General features: G+C 46.9%; 1 protein-coding gene across 1 annotated transcript in view; it reads right to left on the bottom strand.

Moving 5' to 3' along the window:
- The window catches only part of NCL (nucleolin), a 584816-nt gene that overhangs the window by 162791 nt on the left and 399351 nt on the right, over window positions 1-22674 (bottom strand). The window contains exon 6 of the mRNA XM_044070891.1: window positions 12771-12842. Within this exon, the coding sequence (XP_043926826.1) occupies window positions 12771-12842 (72 nt within the window). The remainder of the gene's footprint in view (window positions 1-12770; window positions 12843-22674) is intronic.

Raw genomic sequence — 22674 nt, 5'->3', positions numbered from 1 at the left:
TTTTCCAAAAAAAAAAAAAAAAATTTTTTTTTTCAAAAAAACCCCTTTGGGCCCCCCAAAAAAAAAAGGGTTTTGAAAAAAAAGAGGGGGGAAAAAATTTAAATTTTTTGGGGGGAAAAAATTTTTCCCAACCAAAAAGGTAAAAGGAAAATTTTTTTTTTTTTGGGGGCCCTTAAAAATTTTTTCCCGGTTTTTTTTTTTTTCCCCCCCCCCGGGGTTGGGGGGGAAAAAAAATTTTAAAATTTTTTTTTCCCAAAAAAAAACCCCCATAATTTTAATAAAAAAAAAAAAAAAAAATTTATTTTATTAAAATAAAAAAGGAAAAAAATTTTTTTCCCCCCAAAATAAATTTTTTTTTTGGGAAAAATTTTTTTTTTTTGGGGGCCCCCCCGGTTAAAAAATTTTTCCCCTTTTCCTTTTTTCCTGGGGGGAAAAAAATAAACCCATTAAAATTTTTTTTCCCCCGGAAAAAAAAAAAAAAAAAAAAAAAAAATATAAAAAAAAAAAAAAAAAAAAAAAAAAAAAAAAAAGGGGGGGGGGGGGTAAGAAAAAACCCCAAATTTTTTTTTTTTAAAAAATTAACAATTTTTTTTTTTTTTTCCTTTTTGGGGGGTTTAAAAAAAGGGGGGGGGGGGGGGTTTTTGGCCAGGCTATAAGGCCCTGCAAAACAGCAGGGCAAAGCCAGCTCTGGATTTAGAGAAAATTGGTAAGTGATATTGCTTGGTGAAAATATGAACTGAACTCCAGGTAGCAGCTTCTAGAATATCCTTTGTAGGAACACCTCTGAAAAAGGCTGCTGAAATAGATGCAGCCCTGGTGGAATGAGATCTGATCCCACTGGGGGATAGGTTTTCCATGGTGCTTATAACAGAAATGAATACAATGGCTTATCCATTTAGAAATGGTTTGCTTTGAAATAGCCTTCCCCTCTGCCCCCTGCAGCAAATGCTACCAGCAGTTCAGATTTTATTCGAGATTTAGCCCTGGCCAAGTAGAATCTAAGTTGTCTGTGTACATCCAACGAATGCAGAATCCGCTCTCCCTTGTTCTGTGGATTGGGAAAGAAAGTTGGCAAATGAATGGACTGATGAAGAGTCACACTGGATTCCACCTTGGGCATGAATGATGAATTGGTCCTGAGTGACACCCTGTCCGCATGAAAGATGAAAGGCTCCACTGCCACAAGGGCCTGTAATTCAGATATCCTTCTAGCTGAGGTGATTGCTAAAGGAATGCTGTTTTCCAGGAAAGAAATTTTAAGTCTGCAGTTGCAGCTGGCTCGAAAGGAGGAAGAGCGTGTTTCTCAAAGACAAAGTTAAGATCCCAGGCTGGAGTTGGAACTCTCCTGGGTGGCCTTAGATTTTTGGCCCCTCTGAGGAACTGCTTGAGCAGTGGGTGAGAAGAGGGGAGGCTCTGTGCTACAATGAGCTGAAATGGCAGAGGCATGAACTCTGGAGGATAAGGACAAGTCCTTATGAAGCATCTCAGTCAAGTATTGTAGAATGTGAGGTAAACTGGGCACTGCTGCATTCATTCCTTGAGATTGGTTCCAAACACAATATTTTCCATTTTGCAGCATAACATATTCTAATACTAGGCCTCCTTGCCTCTAAAATGATATCCATCACTGATTTACTGAGGGATGGTAAAGGAGAGATTAGGTTAATTAGCCAGGGTGCTAGGTTCAGGGTTTGCAGCTGTGGGTGCAAAATAGTGTTCTCCTGCTGAGACAACAGGGAAGGAGTCTGAGGCAGGAGCCAAGCGTGACACACTGCGCAGGAGGGGGTACTAGTGTTGGCAAGGCCAGTCTGGTGCAATTAAAATCGTCCTTGGCTTGTCCTGTTTGATTAGTAGTACCTTAGAGAGCAGAAGCAGAGAAGGAAAGGCATAAACTGATGGGGTTTTCCAGCTGAAGGATAGAGCATCCACTTTCCAAGCTAGCTTGTGGGGAATCCTTGTGCAAAATTTGTCCAGTTGATGGTTCTGGGGGGAAGCAAACAGGTCTATAGCTGGGCTCCCCCCATTTGCTTGTCAACATGTTGAAAATCCTTGGTTCCAGTTTCCACTCGTGTGGGTCCATGAGGTTTCTGCTTAGTCTGCCTGCCTGTGTATTTAGTTTTCCTGGCTGGAATTGAGCTTGTAGATTCACTTGGTAGCTCAAGGCTGTATTCCACAATGCCATGGCTATAGTCTGTAGAGGGGGTAAGAATGTGTACCCCCCCCTGCTTGTTTATGTATCATACGACAGTGGTGGTGTCAATATCATTAGTTGTCCTGGAAGAATGTGGTCCTTGAAGGCTGTCAGAGCATTCTGTACAGCTAACATTTCCTTTCAATTTATGTGCAGGGGCATTTGATTTGAGTTCCACTTGCCCTGAATGCACTTCCCTGCCAGGTGTGCCCCCCCATGCATAGTCTGTGGAGTCTGTTAAGATTTGACAGGGGGTAATGCGAATGGTAGTCCCCTGTTTTGGTGGCAGGCCTCTGCCGACCAAAGGAACTCTAGATGTAGGCAAGGTATGACAGGAATCCTTGCTTCCAGATCCTGTGAATATTGACACCATAGGCTTTTGAGATACCACAGTAGTTTCCTCATATGCAGCCTTGCATATGGAATTAGAAGAATGCATGAGGCCATGAACCCAAAGGCTTGCAGTATTTGCCTTGCAGAGAGCTGGGTTTTTGTAGCCACTTGTTTGAAGCAAGTTGTCAGATGCATCAGTTTCTCTGGCGTGAGGAAAGCCATCTGGGAAGTTGTATTCAAGCTTGCTCCCAGGAATATAATTTGTTGACAAGGTACCAGGTGGGATTTCTTTTCATTTATGGTGAACCCCAGACAAGTCAGTACCCTTTGAACAAATGCCAGATGATTGAGAATGCCCTTACTTTCTGCCTGAATTAGACAATCGTCCATGTATGTGTATATTTGAATAGTTCTTTGCCTGCAAAATGCAATGACTGAAGCTAGGCACTTTGTGAATACCCTGGGCGCAGGAGATGAGCCAAAGGGCAGTGCAGAGAACTGATCGTGCATATAGCCTGCTTTGAAGCATAGGTATGTTCTGCAAGACTCCCCAATAGGGATGTGCAGGCATTCATCTTTTAAATCCATTGTTTCCAACCATGCATGCTTGCCTAGCATAGGAAGCAGCTGAAGTCAGCATTTTGAATTTTGGAATCACCAAAAGGTGTTTATAATAGAAAGGGACAGGACGCCATGTATTGCCTTTTCTGGGTAGCAGGAAAAGTCTCAAATAGAAACCCTGTCTCTTCCTCTTCTGGTACCAAATGAATAGCCCCCATGTTTAAGAGAGTACCTGACTTTGGGCCTCTGCCCACTGATTTGGGGGTAGATTTGGCCACCCGCTTGGTGTTATGTGGAAATGAAATCTGTATCCTTGGGACACTATTTAAAACCCATTTGTCCTGGGTAATGAGTTCCCAGTTTTTGGCCTGCAGACCAATCTTTCCACCTAAAGAAGCATTCAGTTGGGAAGTGCTTGGAAGTCTTAAAAGCAAGTTATTGAGACTGTTTTCCATAGGGAAAGGTCTTGCCTAGTCTTGTGTGTCCCTTGGGACTGAAACCTGGGGTTTCTGCTCTGTTTGGGTTTGGCTTGAGAAGACCTGGAAGGGGCTGGAAAGGACCAATTGTTAGAGGGCCAGTGACTACTAAATCTAGGAGGCTGAACTTGTAAGAAATCTTTAACAGTCTGCATGGATTTAGCGTCATCTTCCATCTTTTTAAGAACTTCCTCAGCCTTGTTGCCAAACAGGCAATCCTGGTTTAAGGGAGCATCCAAAAATTTAGCTTTAACATGATCAGGCAAAGATTGCTCCTTAGGTCAAGCATGCCTTCTGAGCACAGACCCACTAACAGCAGCTCTGCAAGAGGCCTCTAATAAATAAAATCCACATTGCAAAGCATATTTTCCAACCTGTTAAGCAGAATGCATTAAATCCTGTAATTATTTTCAGCGCAGTCAGGAATTATTTTCTGTTTAAGCAATCCAATAACATGTTGATACTTTAACATATGAAACTGGCAGTTTAAAGCCGTAATGGCCAAGGCTGCAGAAGTGTAAACTTTCTTACCCCATCAATCCAGCACCCTGGAGCCTCTGAGGGGGTAGGATTTTTAGTAGAAGCCTTAATGCATTTGGGTCCCTGTGAAATAGTCTCTGGATCCGCGATAGGATTTTTAAAAAGGAACTGGTGAGAATCAGGAACCCTGTAATATCTGTCAGGTTTTCTGGGAGCAGGAGGTAAAGAATCAGGGACCAAACTAGATTCTGAGAAAGCATCAACAATGTCTAGTACAGGAGGCACAGCTAAAGGCCTATGCTAAGGCAGGAGTAAAATTCCAAAGCCTCTTTTTTGAATCTGACAAATCCTGGCATTCCCAGTGGAAATGCTCCCAGAGAGTATGTAAGGTTTCATCAAAAGAAAAATCCCCTGGAGGGGAAGCAGAGGCAATAGAGTCCTCTGCACCAGAATCCTCGTAAGTAGATAAGGGCAAATCCAGATCATCAGAAGAATCAGAATCCTGTTCAGAAGATTCATAAATAACTTCAGTCCTAGGTCTCTTAGAAGGGGGAGGGTGGCTTCCCCTGATTAGAGTTATAAGATCTTCAGCCATTCTTTTTTTTTAGGCATAGAGGCCTGAGCATGCGGCCTGGGCATCGGTTACTTAGGCATGGTTCGAGATTTTGGCCTAAATGAAGGAGGCGTCTGTTTAATATGAAAGTCCGTAGGCCTGAATACACCCTCAGAAGCTGGTACATGCACAGCGGCTCCGAATCCATCCAAGGTACAGACATCCGCAGGTTCCACAGTTGAAGCATCTCGCGGCATACCAGACTCTGAATGGGACTCAGTAGAGACCTGCGAGTCAGAAGTAGTGGGCATCAGGGGCTGTGAAAGCGCCTCACTGAGTACCGGCGAACTGGCAACGGGCATAGAAGCGTCATCAGCAGCTTTGTACCTGGGCGGCCTCTGTCATTATCTTTGCATTTTTTTTTAATCTTGGTAGTCGGAAGGCTAACAGACATTTCTGGATAAACAGAGAACCAAAATATTTAGAAGAGAAAATATACAGACGAGGGATAGTACACTGTTTAAATAAAGCACAAAACCGACAGCAAGGCACGTTGTGGTCAGGGTCAAGGCAAGGAATACAGTACAAAAGAAAATCTTTAAGGTATTTGCCTTCCACAAATATTGCAATTAACTTATCACTGACACTGGTAAGGAGCAAGAAAAAAAAAAAAAGTTTCCCCAATGTGGTACTTAGCTTTAGTTGAAGACTTCGGTTCTGAAACTCTAAAGAAAATTTCAGGAGGAGTCTGCCGACCGGCACTTGCGAACTGCTTCTTCTTCAGGCACCGCACGACAAGAAAGACTGATGTAATGGCGTGGCTGCATATTTTACAACCCTAACGACATGGAAGAAGGGACAACAACCGACACAGGATCCAAGACTTGGCCGATAACCCAAATGTAATGACTGCAACAGTGAAACACAAAAAACATCCAGGACTGCGAAAGTGAATACACGAATATCTACATTTATGGTAAATGTACACAACTATACTATGCTCTTCGTGTTTCAGTCGTCACATTTGGGTTGATTCCCAAAGCTGAAGAAATGGGTGGAGGCAGTCAAGGAAACTAGGGGCTGGCTAGGATGCCCTGCAAGACTGCAGAGGCAAACCATGCCCTGGATTTGGAGGAGAGAGAAAGGTGGTAATGTTTGGTAAAAGTATGAACAGATGTCCAGGTGGCAGCCTCCAGATGTCCCTGGCGGGGACCCCTTTCAGGAAAGCTGTAGAGGTGGAGGCTGCTCTGGTGGAGTGAGTCTCAACCTCCTTGGAGGGAGGCTTTCCATGTTTGTAGCAGAAATGGATGCAGTGTGCTATCCATTTGGAGATGGCTTTGCCTTCTTCCCCTATAGCAAAGCTAACCAGCAATTGATCAGACTTTCTGAAGGTTTTAGTCCCGTCTAGATAGAATCCGAGCTGTCTGCGCACATCTAGTGTGCAGGATCCTTTCCCCCTTGTTCTGGAGACCAGTAAAAAAGGTGGGTAAATGAATGGATTGGTTGAGAGCCACAATGGACACCACCATGGGCATGAAGGACAGGTTAGTCCTGAGACACACCCTGTCAGCGTGGAAGATGATGAAGGGTTCCACAGCCACGAGTGCTTGCAGCTCGGAGACTCTTCTGGCTGAAATGATGGCCAGAAGGAAAGCTGTCTTCCAGGAGAGAAATTACAGCTATGCAGAAGCAGCTGGTTCGAAGGAGGGCAGGATGAGCTTTTCCAACACAAAGATAAGGCCCCATGCAGAGGTTGGTGCTTTTCTGGGTAGCCTCAAGTTGCTAGCCCCTCTTAGGAACCGTTTTGATCAAGGGATGAGAGTAAAGGGGCAGCTCAGTGCGAAGATGAGCAAAGACAGCAGAGGCATGAATTTTAATAGAGGAAAATGAGGCCACTGTGTATTAGGTCAGCCAAGTAATCCAGAATGAGAGGGAGGGAGGGCTGTGCGTATTGGCTCCCTTAGCCTGAATCCAGGTGCAGAACCTTTCCCATTTGTCAGCATAATACTTTCGAGTGTTAGGGGGTCTAACCTCACGTACATCTAGAACCTGTTTACTGAGGTTGGCAGATTGGATCGGGGGTTAGGGAATAAGCCAAGTTGCTGAATTCCCCTTCTCTGGGTCAGGATGTTTGGAATTTGAGGAAGATGCAATGGTGGCAGTGGGGATGGCCTGCGCAGCAAGGGGTACCAGTGCTGGCGAGGCCAGTCTGGAGCTATAAGAATTGCCCTTGGTATTCCTCCTCTATTTTGAGCAGTACCCTGGGAAAAGTACAGTTTTGTACCTACCATAAATGTAGATGTTCGAGTGCTAATACAGCTGCAGTCATAACAGATGGGTTATCCTGCAGTCAGGCGGGTCCTCGGTCGGCCGAATTCCAAAGTCTAGGTCCGGCGTCGGTTGTCGTCGCTTCTTCCCTGACGTCAGTGCGGCAGGGGTATAAAAGAACCAGCAGACGCCATCTTCTTCAGTTTTTCTTGCCCCAGATGTCAGGTGCCCCCAGAAGGAAGGCAAAACAAACTTGTGTAATAATGCACTAAAGAATAATCTCACCATAACTTTAGATGTTTGGGATCCATCTCGCCTACATTCAGTACTGATGGGCTCGGAGCCGATCCTCGGCTCCGACTCGGCACGCTATGCTATAGAGTGAAGCCTCTCATTGGCTGAGCTATTCTTTATCCCAGGATGCACCACCACTAATCCCCCAGATCTTGTTTGTCCGCATTCATGCACACACACATAACTTGTTTATATAACATTGCCTGATGTTTCAAGATGAAACAATAGAATTCGGACCGTCCGATCTCTTCTGATCTCCAAGGCAGGGGGATAGGGTGGGTTATTGGGAATGTAGGCGAGATGGATCCCAAACATCTAAAGTTATGGTGAGTACATATGTTATGTGATCCTATCTCGCCTACATTCAGTACTGATGGGACAGCGTCCCTAGCACCTAAATCCTGGGTGGCTCACTGGAAAACACTCCTGAGCACTGTGGAACCAAATGAAGCTCGCCCCCTAGATGCCACATCCAATTTGTAGTGGGAAATGAAAGTGTGCGGGGAAGACCACGTAGCCGTAGCACAAATGTCACTAATGGCAAGCTTAGAATGGAATGCTAATGAAGTAGCCATAGCTCTTGTAGAGTGAGCTTTGACAGAGGTCGTAAGCTCTTTATTAGAAGAGGAATAAGCTTGACTAATACAGTCCCTGATCCATTTGGCAATAGTGACCTTTGTGACGGCTTTGCCCAATTTATTATCCGAAAAGGACACAAACAATTGATCTGTTTTCCTTGTTTGGTCCTGTCTAAATAAAAACGCAATTGCCTGTGGACATCCAATGTGTGGAATATGTATTCCGCTTTGTTAGAGTACTTTGGAAAGAAAACTGGAAGTTCTAATAACTGTTGTAGGCAAAAACTGGAACAAACTTTAGGGACAAAGGATGGATTAGGCCGGAGAGATACTCTATCTGTGTGAAAAACCAGGTACGGTGGTTTTACGGATAGAGCTTGAAGTTCTGAAACCCTTCTGGCAGAAGTAATCGCAACCAGAAAAGCAGTTTTCCAAGATAGAAATTTCAAATCACATGCTGCTGCCGGCTCGAAGGGGGAGGAGGTTAAGGCACGTAACCACATCGAGATCCCATGGAGGAGCAGGATGAGAAATCGGAGGTCGTAAAAGCGCAGCACCTTTCATGAAGGTCTTACACAATCTATTTCTCATTAAACGTGGGTTCATAGATTCATGAAAATTGGAAATAGCTGCCAATTGGACTTTGACGGTAGAGACTGAAGAACCTTGACTGAATAGGGAAGTTAGAAATTTTAGGACTTCCGATACAGGAATAGTGATGGGATCCAGACCCCGGAGTTGAGCCCAAATAGCAAATCTCTTCCATTTGCTAGTATACAATAGCTTGGTGGCAGACTTGTGGGCCGAAGATAAAATATGTATGACTTCCGGGTCTAAGGTATGATTCCTGACTATAGTCGGAAGAGGAGGAGCCAGGCTGTTAACTTCAAAGTGTGAAGGGACTGGTGGAGTAGTCCCGACTGATGAATTAATAGGTCTGGGATCTGATCCAGGAACCATGGACCGTCCAGTGCATATTTCTGAAGATAGGGGAACCATACCAGACGAGGCCAGTAAGGAGCAACTAAGATCATTTTGCTCCCCAAGTGAGACGCCTTTTGGATCACTCTGGGAAGGAGGGGAACTGGAGGGAAGGTGTATAGCAAGCCGGTGGGCCAAGGATGGGCTAGTGCATCCATAGGGCTCTCCCCCGGAGCTGGAGTGAGGGAGAACAACTTTTTGCACTTCGCGTTCAGCGGGGTTGCGAAGAGGTCGCAACAAGGAATTCCCCATTTGCTGAAAATCTGAGTTGCCACTGTATTGTTCAGAGACCACTCGTGAGGAGAGAGGATAGTTCTGCTCAGTCTGTCGGCTATAACAATGGATTTGCCAGGGATATGAGTTGCTATCAGAAAACGTCTGGTCGCCACTGCCCATTCCCATACTCTCATGGCCTCTCTGCAAAGAGGGTAGGATCTGGTTCCTCCCTGCTTGTTCAGGTACCAGACCACTGACATGTTGTCGGAGTGAACGGCAATCATGCCCTGAGGGAGGTAATCGTGGAGGGCTTGTAGAGATAAAAGCACCGCCCTCATTTCCAAAATGTTGATATGAAGAAGACTCTCCTCTGAATGCCATTTGCCTTGGACTGACCTGCCCAGGAAATGCCCCCCCCACCCCATCTGGGAGGCGTCCGTAGTCAACGTGGCCATAGGAGGAGGTGGAACGAAGGGACGACCCTGATAGAGATTGGAGGGCACCAGCCACCAGCGAAGGTCCCGTTTGCAGGTTTCCGTGATCCGTATGAGGTGACAGAGGGAGATCCTGAAAGGACCACTGTGTCGAAAGAAGCCACTGGAGAATTCTCATATGCAACCTTGCTAGGGGGACTAGAAGAACAGTGGCCGACATAGATCCCAATAGCTGCAGGACCATTCTGGCTGGAGCTTTGGATCTGAGAAGCAAGGCTCGAACTTGAGTCTGTATGGTTTGTATCCTTTCTGTAGGAAGATAGACCCGCATTCTGTTTGAGTCTATCTCTACTCCGATTAATCTTATGCGTTGAGATGGCAGCAACGCAGACTTTGGCCAATTGAAGGTGATTCCAAGGGAAGTGCCCAGTGATATTGTGGCTTGTAGATTCTGCAATAGTAGACGCCTGGAGGTGGCAGTTAGGAGCCAGTCGTCCAGATACGGAAACACCTGGAATCCTAGACTCCTCAGGTGAGCAGTCATGACCGCCAAACATTTGGTGAACACCCTGGGGGCCTGTGGTGAGACCAAAGGGCAGCGCGCGGAACTGAAAGTGACCGTCTCCTAGGCTGAAGCGCAAATGTTTCCTGGACGCCTGATCTACCATGATGTGGTAATAAGTGTCCTTGAGATCTATGGAGCACATCCAAACACCTTTCTCCAGCAGTGGGAGAATGGATTGCAAGGTGACCATTCGGAACTTGGACTTTTTGACTGAACGATTTAGAATGCTGAGATCCAAAATGGGCCTCAAGTCCCCGGTCTTTTTTGGCACCAAAAAGAATCTGGAGTAAGTCCCTAACCCGATCTGGTCTGCGGGGACCGGTTGGATGACTTCTTTTTGAAGCAGCTTTGAGACTTCTAAGGCTGCAATTTCCCGTTGACTGGGTGGCGGGTCCGGGATTTTCTTGGACGGCGGTGGAGGGTGAGAAAAGTGGATGGCGTAACTTCCGGCTATGATTCGAAGCACCCATCGGTCCTGAGTGATACCTTCCCAGGCTTTTAGGTGCCCCAAAAAACGACCCCCCGACTGGCTCCGGAGCTGCACAGTCGGGCAACCCCTCAGGGACTGAAAGGCTGAAGAGCCACGAAAGGACTCGCGGTCCCCAGTGTTGCGGGGGCCTCTGCCGCCTCTGGGACGGCGTCTTCCAGAAAAATTTCCCCCTCCACTGCCTCTAGAAAAGGGATCGTCCTGCTGTGAGGGATAAGACTTCTGGGATCTACGGAACCACATTTCCCTCCTCTTTTAGCCTTGGGATAAGGCCGAAAGGGAGTGGAAAATCGTGCCCCTACGGCAGTCAAAATCTTACCTTCTTGCTCGCAGCGGGTCAATGTGTCTTTTACCTTGGGTCCAAACAAAGAGGACCCAAAGGGAGCGTCGGCAAAAGAAGACTTGAAGGCTTCCGCAAAATGACACAGGCGGAGCCAGGCTTGTCTCCGTAGAGCAATACCTGTACCCGCTCTACTGCCTCGGCCACATATGAAATGAGCCTCATGGACGAGTTTGATATCGATGACAGCGTAGCCAACTGAGAGCCAACAGTCTGGGCCAGCTGCTCGGGTAGGATACCCAAGAGGGTATCTGAAAGCTCCTTGATCAGATCGCTCTGAAACCTGGTGAAGTGCGTTAAACAGTTCAGGGACCTTAAGGTAAAGGCCGCTGAACTGAGGGGTGGGTTTCCCGTACAGATCCATGCTCCTAGACTCCTTATTAGGAGGATGGACGGACGTCGAAGCCTTTCTGCTACATCTTGTTGGGTAGCAGACGCCACCACCAAGGCATCTACAGCCACACCTTTTGTCAAAAACTCCTTCTCTGGGGGTGCTGATAGGAACTTATTTGGGCGAGCAGGCACCGGTTCCACAGAGTCTGGATGTTCCCACGCCCTTCGACAGATCAAATCTAGGAGCTCGAAGGGCGGAGACACCCAGGAGGCGGAGGGCTGAGCCCCGAAGGCCTTAAGGAACACAGACTCGTCAGCAGAAGGAGATTTGGAATGCCAGCCGCCTCATTGTTTGAGGGCTTCCAGGATGTCTGCAAAGGAGACATCATCTGAGGATGACTTAGGGGACCCCTCTGCATCATCAAGATCAGTGTCTGACGTGAGACTCATCGGGGGAGTCAACGTGCTTCCTCTTGCACAATCTTTTCCTTGGGGGTTCCTCTGAAGAAGCTTCAGAGGGACCTCCAGGAGGGGGGGAAACCCCAGTGGGGGTGACCTCAGGCCCCGGGGCTCCGCTGTCTAAGGACAGGGGGACTGCCAAAGACCCAGTCTCCGTATGCAGGGAAGGTGCCGGTGAGACCGTGGAGGTAGCTAAAGAAGATATGGCTAATGCACTCCTCATGGCCCTGAAGGCCGGACCACCAGAATCCTGGGAAGGTCCAACCCCCGTGGCCACAACAGTAGACGGTACCCCCGCAGCCGACGCACCGAAAGGAAGGCTTGGGACTGAAAACATCAGTCCCGAAGCGTCCCCCCTGGGGCTGACAGTGGAGGTCCGTGTACCGAACTCCGACTCGAGAGCCGGGGTTGGAGTAAGGGTCGGAGCAGACCCGAAAACCACCATCGGCTCCACCAGCACCGGCTCCAATGGTGCCGAGGCTGTTGGAGGAGGAACCATAACTACAGGGTGGGCCATCGGCTCTGAAGCCGAATGGGCTGGAGCCGAAACTAATTTTTGGAACACAGGAGACTGAAAGTCTTAGGAGCACCCTGTCGATGTCCAAATCAGACATCTTGGAGGATCTAGATGAAACCGATCGGGTCCGAACAGACTTCGCCATCGGCTCCAAAGGACTGGGGGACCGGCTCCGAATGGACGCTACCAATATTGGTTCCGAGGGAGATCCCAAAAAAATTTCCCTCGGTGCCGAGGAGGGCTTCGGCGCCGAAGGGGAAGAGTCTGAGCCGGCAACCCTCATCGGCTCCAAAATCAGTGGAGCCGATGAAGGTGACCCGCCTCTCGAAGCCCCAGTCATCAGCTCCGAAACCAGAGGAGTCGAGACTGGGGGCATCAAGGCAGACTGTTCCACCCTCGGCTCCGAAGTCCGTGGAAACGATGGAGAAGCCTGCCTGGATTTCTTAGTAGTCAGTTCCGACGGGCTGGTCGGAGCAGACGCTTTCTTTTTCTTAGTTGGAGAGGATGAGGAAGATAAGGCCTCCTCGAAGGAGGGTTTAATCAGCCCTTTCAAGATTAATTTATTTTTCCTCTCTTGGAGGACCCTAGAAGAAAAGGCGTGACACACGCTGCAGGACTCCTGTAGGTGCTTGGCGCCTAAGCAGTATACGCACGAGGAGTGGTAATCAGTTCTAGACATTTTATAAATGCACCTCGTGCACTACTTGAACCCTGAGGGCCTATGTTCTTTAGACATAATGTCTCTGAAACAGTCAATATAACAGCAGAAAAGAACACTGTGTAAACAGAAAAATACAGAATTTTAAACAATAAAGTTTTTTTTTTTTTATTAAACGAAAATCAAAATCACAATACAATTATCACGAACAGCAAAAAAGGTGGGCCAAGAACCCTCTAACTCAAACAGGTACTTGACCTCCTTAAAAAAAAATAGAAACTGCTAATGAATAGGGGAAGGCCCCTCTAACTGAAACGGGAAACCTTTCCCTAAACAAACACACAAATTTACCACAAAAATATCCAAAAACAGTCGTACAACAATAGCTGTTAAAACAGCTTTTTGGTAAGAATAGAGAATTTCCTGACAGGAAAACTTTAGAAAAAAACAGCACTTAGCTCAGCCAAGTTTGAGACCACGTCCTAGCTTGTAAGCGGCAAACGAGATCTGGGGAATTAGTGGTGGTGCATCCTGGGATAAAGAATAGCTCAGCCAATAAGAGGCTTCGCTCTATAGCATAGCGTGCCGAGTCGGAGCCGAGGATCGGCTCCGAGCCCATCAGTACTGAATGTAGGCGAGATAGGATCACATAACATCAGTAGTTTGCAAGCAAATACACCATAACAAAATACTCCAATCAGGTTGTATGAGAGAAGGTGTTTGTCACAAGGCCTGTCCTAAGAGGGGATGGAGGGAGGGAAACCTGGACTGCAGCTGTTTTAGCACTCTAACATCTACATTTATGGTAGGTACAAAACTGTACTATGTTCATCGTGCATACAGCTGCAGTCATAACAGATGGGTAGAATCCCAAAGCTAAAAATGGGTGGCAGGCACTAAGTGGAACTAGGAGGAGCAAGGATGCCCTCTGCAAGACTGCTGTGGCAAAGCCCGCTCTAGATTTAGAGTAAAGTGGAAGATGATAGTGCTTGGAGAAAGTGTGCACAGAACTCCAAGTGGCTGCTTCCAAAATGTCCTTGGTAGGAACCCCCCTGAGGAAAGCTGCAGAGGTAGCTGTGGCCCTTGTGGAGTGGGATCTGATGCAAGAAGGCACAGTTTTTCCATGAAATGAGTAACAAAAGCGTATGCAGTGGGCTATCCATTTTGAGATTGTCTGTTTGGAGATGGCCTTTCCTTGAGCACCCGTAGCATATGACACAGTTGCTCGGATTTTCTGAATGGCTTTGTCCTTCCAAATAATAACAAAGTTGTCTGTGAATGTCCAAGGAATGTAGTAGTCTTTCCCCTTTGTTTTGTGGGTTAGGGTAAAAGGTAGTGGATAGTCTGATTCAAGGCTACACTGGATACCATCTTTGGCATAAAGGAAGGGTTGGTTCGTAAGGAAACTGTCCTGATGGAAAATGATGAAAGGTTGCACAGCCATGAGGGCATGTAGTTCCAAAACCCTGCGTGCTGAGGTGATAGCCAGAAGGAAGGCTGTTTTCCATGACAAATACTGCAGTTCTGTTGAAGCAGCTGGCTCAAATGGAGGCAGGGTCAGTTTTTCCAAAATTAAGTTGAGGTCCCAAGCAGGTACTGGTGGTTTCCTTGGGGGTTTTATATTCTTAGCCCCTCTGAGGAACTGTCTTAAGAGAGGATGAGAGAATAAAGGAGGATCTGTGTTGTACTGCGCAGAAATGGCTGAAGCATGGATCTTGGAGGAGTCCACTGTAACATCTCAGCTAGGTACTGTAATATTTGAGGTAAATTTATTACCCAAGGATTCTGGCCCTTTTTCTGATTCCAGGCACAAATCAATTTGGCAGAGTAAGCTTTTCTAGCAGAAGGTCTTCTGGCCTCCAAGATGACATCCTGCACCTCCTTGGAGAGGGTCTGTTGGGAAATCAAAGGATTCTCCATGCGGCTAGATTGAGGGTTTTCAGCTGACTGAAGAGTTTTGAAGTTGTGCTGGGACAACAGAAGAGGCACTAGAGGAAGGATCCATGGCGGGGAATGCGTCAGACTCTTCAGGAGTGGATACCAGTGTTGTCTTGGCCAGTCTGGAACAATCAGAATCATGTTTGGCCTCTCTGCTCTGGCTTTTAATAGAACTTTGGGCAGCAGAGGAAGAGGTGGAAAGGCATAGACTGTCAATGCTGTCCAATTGAAAGAAAGTGCATCCACTTTCCAGGCCTGTGGAAGATAGGTCCTTGAACAAAATGTTTTCAGTTGGTTATTTCTGTGGGTAGCAGAGATCTATGTCTGGCTGTCCCCATGCCAGAGTTATCTTTGCGAAAACTTGAGGATGCAATTTCCATTCGTGTGGATCTGTCATATTTCTGCTTAGGCTGTCTGCCAGTGTGTTTTCCTTCCCTGGCAGGAATTGTGCTTGAAGTTGGATTTGCAATTCCAGAGCAGTGTTCCAAAGGGACATGGCTAGTCTGCACAGGGGGTATGAACGAGTTCCTCCCTGTTTATGTACCACATCACTGTGGTGTTGTCTGTCCTTAATAGCTGGCCTGGATGCAGTAGGTCTTTGAAGGCCATAATAGCATTTTGCACTGCTAGCATTTCCTTTTGATTGATGTGTAGGTGCTTCTCTTTTTGGGACCATTTTCCCTGAATGCACTGATCTGTCATGTGCGCCCCCCCCCAGGCGTAGTCCGAGGTGTCTGTTGTGATGATTTGATTTGCTTGAGGTATGCAGAAGGGGAGACGTTTCTTTGGCATGCTTGAGCCCACCACAGAAATTCCTTTTGAAGACATGGAATGAGTGGTATAATTGTTTCCAAACTGTGGCTGTGTTGAGACAGTTTTTCAGGTACCATTGAAGTTTCCTCATATACAGCTTTGCACATGGGATCAGCAGGATGCAAGATGCCATGAATCCAAGAGCCTGCAGGACTTTCCTTGCAGTCAGCCTGGTGAAGGCTGCCATTTTGCTCAAATATTGAGATAGTTGCCCTTGCTTCTCTGGCGTGAGGTAGGCCATCTGGGTGTTTGTATTCAAGCTGGCACCCAGGAAAATTATTGTTCGAGAGGGTATTAGTTTTGATTTCTTTTTGTTGACTGTGTATCCCAGAAAGTTCAACAGTTTTATTACAAATGCCAGGTGTTTCAGAAGCATCTGCTTGCTGTCCGCTTGGATCAGGTAGTCATCCAGATATGGGTATATTTGTATCCCCTGAAGTCTGCAAAAGGCAATTACTGATGGCAGGCATTTCGTAAACACTCTGGGCGCAGTAGATAAGCCAAAGGGCAATGCAGAGAATTGATAATGGGTTGAACCTGCAAGAAATCTGAGGTATCTTCTGCAATCTTGTCTGATAGGGACATGTAGGTATGCCTCCTTGAGGTCCAACGTTACCAGCCAAGACTCCTTGCCCAGCATGGGAAGAAGCTGCTGTAATGTGAGCATCTTGAATTTTGGTACGAGTAAATATGTGTTTAGGGTGGATAGGTCTAAAATAGGTCTCCAATCTTTGTCCTTCCTTCCTTGGTACCAGGAATAGTCTGGAAAAAAAAACCTTGACCTTGTTCTTTTGTAGGTACCTCTTGAATAGCTTTCATGTCCATGAGCTGAAATTTGTTTTTGTGCCTCGGCCCTTTGATTTTGTGGCAGGTTTGGCATGCCTCTCATTTTTGGAAGGGTGTGAAAGTGGAATCTGTAGCCTCTGTCTAATGTCCAGGATCCATTTTTCTTGTGACATGCCAATTTTTTGAAAATAATGCCAGTTTTCAACCTAAAGGTGCTGCCATTAAAGCTTTGCTTGGCATGCAAAGGGGAAGTCATTGTGTCTGCTTTCTGAATGCCTGATCTATCTTCTCCAAATCTTGGGGTAGGTGCTTGCCATTATCTGGCTCTGAATGATCCTTGAGATTGCCCTCTACCCCTCAGGCGCCTGTATCTGCCTCGGAGGTCTGTCCGTGGCTGGAAAGGACCAATTTTTGAAGGCCAGTTTCTGCTGAAACATGGTGGTTGTACCTGTGGGAAATCTCTCACTGTTTGCATTGATCTTGCCTTTTCCACCATTTTCTTTAGTACCTCCTCAGCTTTAACACCAAACAATACATCTTTTTAAAGAGGTGCATCTACTAATTTAGCTTTGACATGATCTGTTAAGGTTTGCTCTTTGAGCCAAGCATGTCTACGTATGACAGACCCTGTAACAGCAGCTCTACATGAGGCCTCTAAAGCATCAAAAACACACTGCAAGGTATGTTTACCCACTTGCTCTGCACTATGCAACAAATCCTGCAACTCCTTTAAATCTGGTTGCTCAGGTTGTGTCATTTTGCTTTTCAACTGAGATAACAAAAACTGTTGATAATTTAACATATGGAACTGACAGTTTAATGCCCTCATGGTTAAAGTGGCCGAAGTGTACACCTTTTCCCCCCACCTTTCTAAAGCTCTGGAATCGCTCTCTGAAGGTAATGGGTTTTTAGCAGTTGAGGCCTCAATTCCCTTGGGACCCTGTGAAATAGTTTCTGGTTCAGCAGCATGGCTTTTGTATAGGAACTGGTGTGAATCAGGAACCCGGTAATACCGGTCAGGTTTAACAGGAGCTGGAGGTGAAGAATTTGGGTTGAGGCTGGCTTTTGTGTACACATCATCTAATATATCCAAGATAGGAGGGATAGCCAGAGGCCTGTGCTGGGGAAGCAAGAGAAAATCCCTGAGCCTTTTCTTGGAATCAGAGTAATCTTGGCCTTCCCAGTGAAAGTGTTCCCTCAAGGTATGTAGGGTTTCCCCAAAAGAATAGTCCTGGGGGGAATGGACTCCTCAGCATCACAGTCTTCAAAAGGGGAATAAGAATATTCCTGGTCCTCAGAATGTTCTGAGGTAATAGAGGCTTGATCTGAGGAAGGGGAGTCTTCCTCCAATCTGGGCCTTTTGCCCGAGGGGGGTTGAGAACCCCTGATAAGAGTAATCAAATCCTCAGCCATTTTGAGCATCTGTTTTTTAGGCATGGGGCCTTGAGAGGGGGTCTGTGGTCCTTGTGTTTTAGTTTTCATGGCTGCTTTAGATTTTGTGAAGGCCTTAATGGAAAAGGAGAAAGGCCTGAAGACACCTTGAGAAGTGGTAGGCCTGTCTAAACTCTGAGTTTCTCCGCCAAGAGTGGCGTCGGTATCTGTAGTCGGAATGGGGGCCGAGGAGCCTGCAACCTCGGGCACAGAAGACACCGGTAATGAAGCGTCATCGGTACTCAGGGGCTGCGTAGGCACCTCGCTGAGAACCGGAGCACCGGTAGTCGGCTTTAGCGTGGTGTCGGTAGAAGTCGCGGACCTCGTATGTCGGTCCTTATCTTTGCGTCTTTTACTCAAAACTGGAGTCGGAGTATCCGACGACATAATGTAATTAATTGTTTTACCAAAATAGTGGTGGGCGAACTCTGCCCGACGCTTAATAGTGCGTTTGTTGAATCTAGCACAAACAGCAGGCCGAGACGTCGTGGTCTGGGCCTAAGCAAGGAATACAGAAAGAATGGAAATCCTTATGCGGTATTTGCTTCCCACATGAAATGCAATTATTAACTTTGTCTGACATCGGTCTGAGGCAAGAAAAGTTTCCCCAACGGGGTACTTAGCTTTCAAGAAGACTTCGGCTGAAATATTTTCGTAAATCTCAGGAGCTGGCTGACCGGCACTTGCGAACTGCTTCTGCTTCGGGCACCGCGCGGCAAGAAAGACTGGGGAAGATGGCGTCGGCTGGTTCTTTTATACCCCTGCCGCACTGACGTCAGGGAATAAGCGACGACAACCAACGCCAGACCTACACTTTGGAATTCGGCCGACAGAGGACCCGCCTGACGGCAGGATAACCTATCTGTTACGACTGCAGCTGTATGCACAATGAACATCACGGGAAGGAGTTTATACCTAGAGTCTGGCGCCTTGGACCACTCGGCCGTCCTGAAAATAAGCCCTTGCAAGTACCCAGGACCCTGCACACTAATCCATTTTAGCTGTTAGATGGTTGGTGTGGGAGGCAGAGGTCAACCTTTGCGGTGCCCCATTTGTGAGGTATTAGGGTGAAGGTTCTTCTGTTGAGCTGCCACTAGTGTGGCTCCAGATGATTTCTGCTTAATTGGTCTGTCAGAGTTGAGAGAACCTAGTAGAAATAGTCTAACAAGTGGAGTTGCATGGCAGAGGCAGTCTCTCAAAGGGTCATGGCCAGCCTGCATAGAGGGTAAGAGCGAGTCCCTCCCCTGCTTGTTGCAGTGGTGTTGTCTGTTATGATCAGGAGAGCCGCTGGGGAGAAAGGGGGCTTGAAAGCTATCAAGGTGTGCTGCACAGCCATCAACTCTTTGATGTGCAGTGGGATTTGCTGTGGGCTCCAGTGGCCTTGTATGCACCTGCCGCCCAGGTGTGCACCCCTAGCAAAGTCTGATGAGTCTGTGGTGAGGGTCTAGGCGGCAGCGGGGTGGTGAGAAAGGTAGTCCCTTGTTGTGGGAGCATGCTGTTGCCCACCAAAGAAAATTTTTCTGAAAAGGAATTATAGGTATAATAGTGTCCAGGCCTTGACAGTGTTGACACCAATGGCTTTTTAAGTACCACTGAAGTTTCCTCATATGCAGTCTAGCATATGGCATGAGTAGTATGCAAGATGCCATGAACCCCAGAGCTTTCAGGATCTTCCTTGCAGATAGCTGGGGTCTGGTGGCTAGTTGAGAGACGTAGGCTGTCAGGAAATTTTGCTTTTCTGGTGAAAGGAATGCCATCTTGAATGCTGTGTCCAGGCTTGCTCCCAGGACACATCCTTTGGGTGGGGACCGTTTGGATTTCTTTTGTTTGACTAGGGAGGTTAATAGGGTCTTTACAAAGGCCAGGTACTTGAGCAGCTTTTCCTGGCTGTCTGCCTGAATCAGGCAGTCGTATAAGTATGGGTAAATATGGATATTCTTTTGTCTGCAAAAAGCAATGGAAGAGCCAGACATTTTGTGAAAACTCTGGGAGCAGTAGACAAGCCAAAGGGAAGCACAGACAACAGAAGTGCTCAGATCCTGCCCTGAAATGGAGATGCTTCCTGCATGATTCCCCGATAGGCATATGGAGGTAGGCCTCTTAGATCTAGGGTGGCTAGCCAAGCATCCTTGGATAGCATGGGTAACCGCTGGTGGAGGGTGAGCATTTTGATTTTTGGGATCACCAGGAAGGTGTTCAGAATGGATAGATTGAGGATGGGGTGCCAGGTGTCCTCTTTTTTGGGTACCAGAAAGTCTGGTGTAGAAACCCTGGCCTCTCTATTGTGCAGGAACGTGCTCTACTGCCCTCAGAGAGGAGGGAAAGGACTTGCTTTTGCACCTCTGCCCACTTGTTTGGAGGTAGATCTGGAAACCCTTTTGGGGTAGGAAGGGAGTTGAAAGAAAATTTGGATCCCTGGGACAGTATGTTGAGAACCAAGCAGTCATTTGTAATGGTGGCCCAGGAGCTTGTGTGAAAGGTGAGTTTTCCTCCTAAGGGTAAGTGAAGGTGGGCAGAAGGAGGGGTGGGGGAGGAGAGTCATTGTGAGTTCTTACAATAAGGGGGTGTCTTAGAACTCCCTGGTTTTGAAGTGGAGGTAGTACAATGCCTGAATCTCTGCTATCCTGTGGCTTCTGTCTGGTGGGTCTGGTTCCCTCGGGTCTGGGCTGGACTGGCTTAGTGGGAGCAGGAAAGGACCAGTGCTTGGTGGGACAATGCCTGCTGAACCTGGGTGGTTGGACCCGTAAGAAATCCTTAACTGTCTGCATAGATTTTGCCCCTTCTTCCATCTTTTTTTAGACCTCTTCTGCTTTACTGCCAAATAAGCAGTCTTTGTGCAAGGGGGCATCCAACAATTTAGATCTGACACTAGCAAAGGCTGTTCCTTAAGCCACGCATGCTTTCTAATGGCAGATCCGGTGACTGCTGTCCTGCAAAAAGCTTCTAGGGCGTCAAAACCACAGTGCAAGGTGTGTAGTTACTTGACTTGAAGCATGCATTAACTCTTGTAACTCTTTATATTCTGCACAAGCAGGAAAGGAAGACATTTTTTGTTTGAGGAGTTCCAGGGTATGCTGCTGAAATTTTAGTATATGGAACAATTTAGTGACCTGCTGAGGTGTATACTTTTTTACCCCATCTCTCTAGTGCTCGGGAATCCCTATCTGAGGGGTTCGAATTCTTAGCAGAGGTTGCTTTAACCCCTTTAGGCCGTTGAAAAATTACCTCAGGGTCAGCAGTATGATTTTTAAAAATAAATTTGAGAGTCAAGGGTCTGTGCTGTGGAAGATCTAAGAATTCCCAGAGTCTCTTTAGACTGAGGGTAGTCCTGACTCTCCCAGTGGAAATGCTCCCTTAAGGTTTGAAGGGTTCCCCAAAAGAAAAATCCTCTAGGGGAGAGGCGGAAGGGATGGAATCCTCTGCATCAGAAACCTCATAAGTAGAGAGGAGTTGCATGTCTTCATAGTCAGATGCATCAGAGTCATCTGACTCTTGTGCAGACAAAACTACAGGGGACAGATCTCTTCCTTTTGGAGGGGGTAGCTTGGCTTCCTCTGATCAGCATAAGGTCTTCCACCATTTTAAGCATACGAGACTGAGACAAGGAAGCAGGTGCCAGAGATTGGGTCGGTTTCTTGGGAGTGGTTCATACCCTGGGCCTAAGACTGTCATTTTCAAAGGAACGGTAAGTGCAAAAGATGTTTGTGTTTAGAATCGGTAGTGTGAAGGACATCCTCTGAAGCCGGTGCCTGCTCAGCAGCTCTGGACCCATCCAATTTAGAGACTACCACAGGATCTTTAGTCAAAGAAAACTTCTGCGGCATTCCAGACTCTGAAATGTCTCTGTAGCTGCCTGCGAATCCAGAGAAGCAAGCATTAGGGGCTGCAAAAGCGCCTCACTGAGGACCACAGAACTGACGACTAGCTTAACGGAAGAGTCGTTGGTAGGTTTGGACTTGCGCGGTCTGTCTATCTTTACATTTTTTCAGAAGATCTGCTGTCGGATGGCTTACCGAAGCCATATCGGAGTTAGAGAACTGTAAGGGCAAGTATGTAGCTACTATAAGGGCCCAACGACAGATAGTTCTGACATTAAACAAAGCACAGATGTGACAGCAGGGGACGTCGTGGTCTGGGCCTAAACAAGTGACGCAGCAAGAATGAAGGTCTGTGTGGTATTGGCTTTTCATAGGTGAGACAATTGTTAACTCTGACATCGGTTAGTGAAAAAAAAAAAAACCAAACAAAAACAAAAAAGGCATCCCCAACGGGGTACTTAGCTTTAGAAGACCAACTTCAAATTGGTAGATGAAACTCAGGTAGCGGCCAACCGGCACTTGTGCGGACTGCTTCTGGCTATACGGCAAGAAAGACAGATGCAATGGCGTCGGATGCCTTACTTTATACACTACTGATGACCTGTCAGTCCTGAAGCGACAGCAACCAAAGCAGAAATACTAAGCCTCTGGTTTTCAGGCCGGCCGAGGGCTACCCTGGCAGGGATAACCCAAATGTGATGACTGCAACAGTGAAACACGAAGAACATAAGGTGAGACCAGGACAGGTTTCAAATCCTGTGATTCTATCTTTTTGCTGTAAAGATTTGAAAAGGTCAGCCATTTTTTCATCAAAAAGTGCTGAGTGATCTAAAGGTGCGTCTAGGAGTTTGGCCCGGAAGTCCTCTAGGACAGGCTGCAGTTGTAGCCATGAGTATATTCTTAATACTGAAGCTGATGCAGCTGACTTGGCTGAAGCTTCAGCTGCATCTGCATCATAGCTACACCTCATGAAGATTCTATTCAATTGGGGGATGAGAGCCATAAGATAAGGTAAAGGGGCTCTGGCAGCACAGTCAGGGATGTCTACTAACGCTTTAGAGGCTTTGTCCAGGACAGCGTATTTGTCATATGTGCTTAGTAGTTTATGGCTCTAAACGAGAGAGTGGCCGATAAAATTTTCTTTCCCAACCTCTCCATGGTCTT

Source organism: Protopterus annectens, chromosome 4.part1, assembly GCF_019279795.1.
Source record: "Protopterus annectens isolate FY-2018-M chromosome 4.part1, PAN1.0, whole genome shotgun sequence".
NCBI lineage: Eukaryota > Metazoa > Chordata > Ceratodontiformes > Protopteridae > Protopterus > Protopterus annectens.
This window is presented reverse-complemented; position numbering and strand designations above follow the sequence as displayed.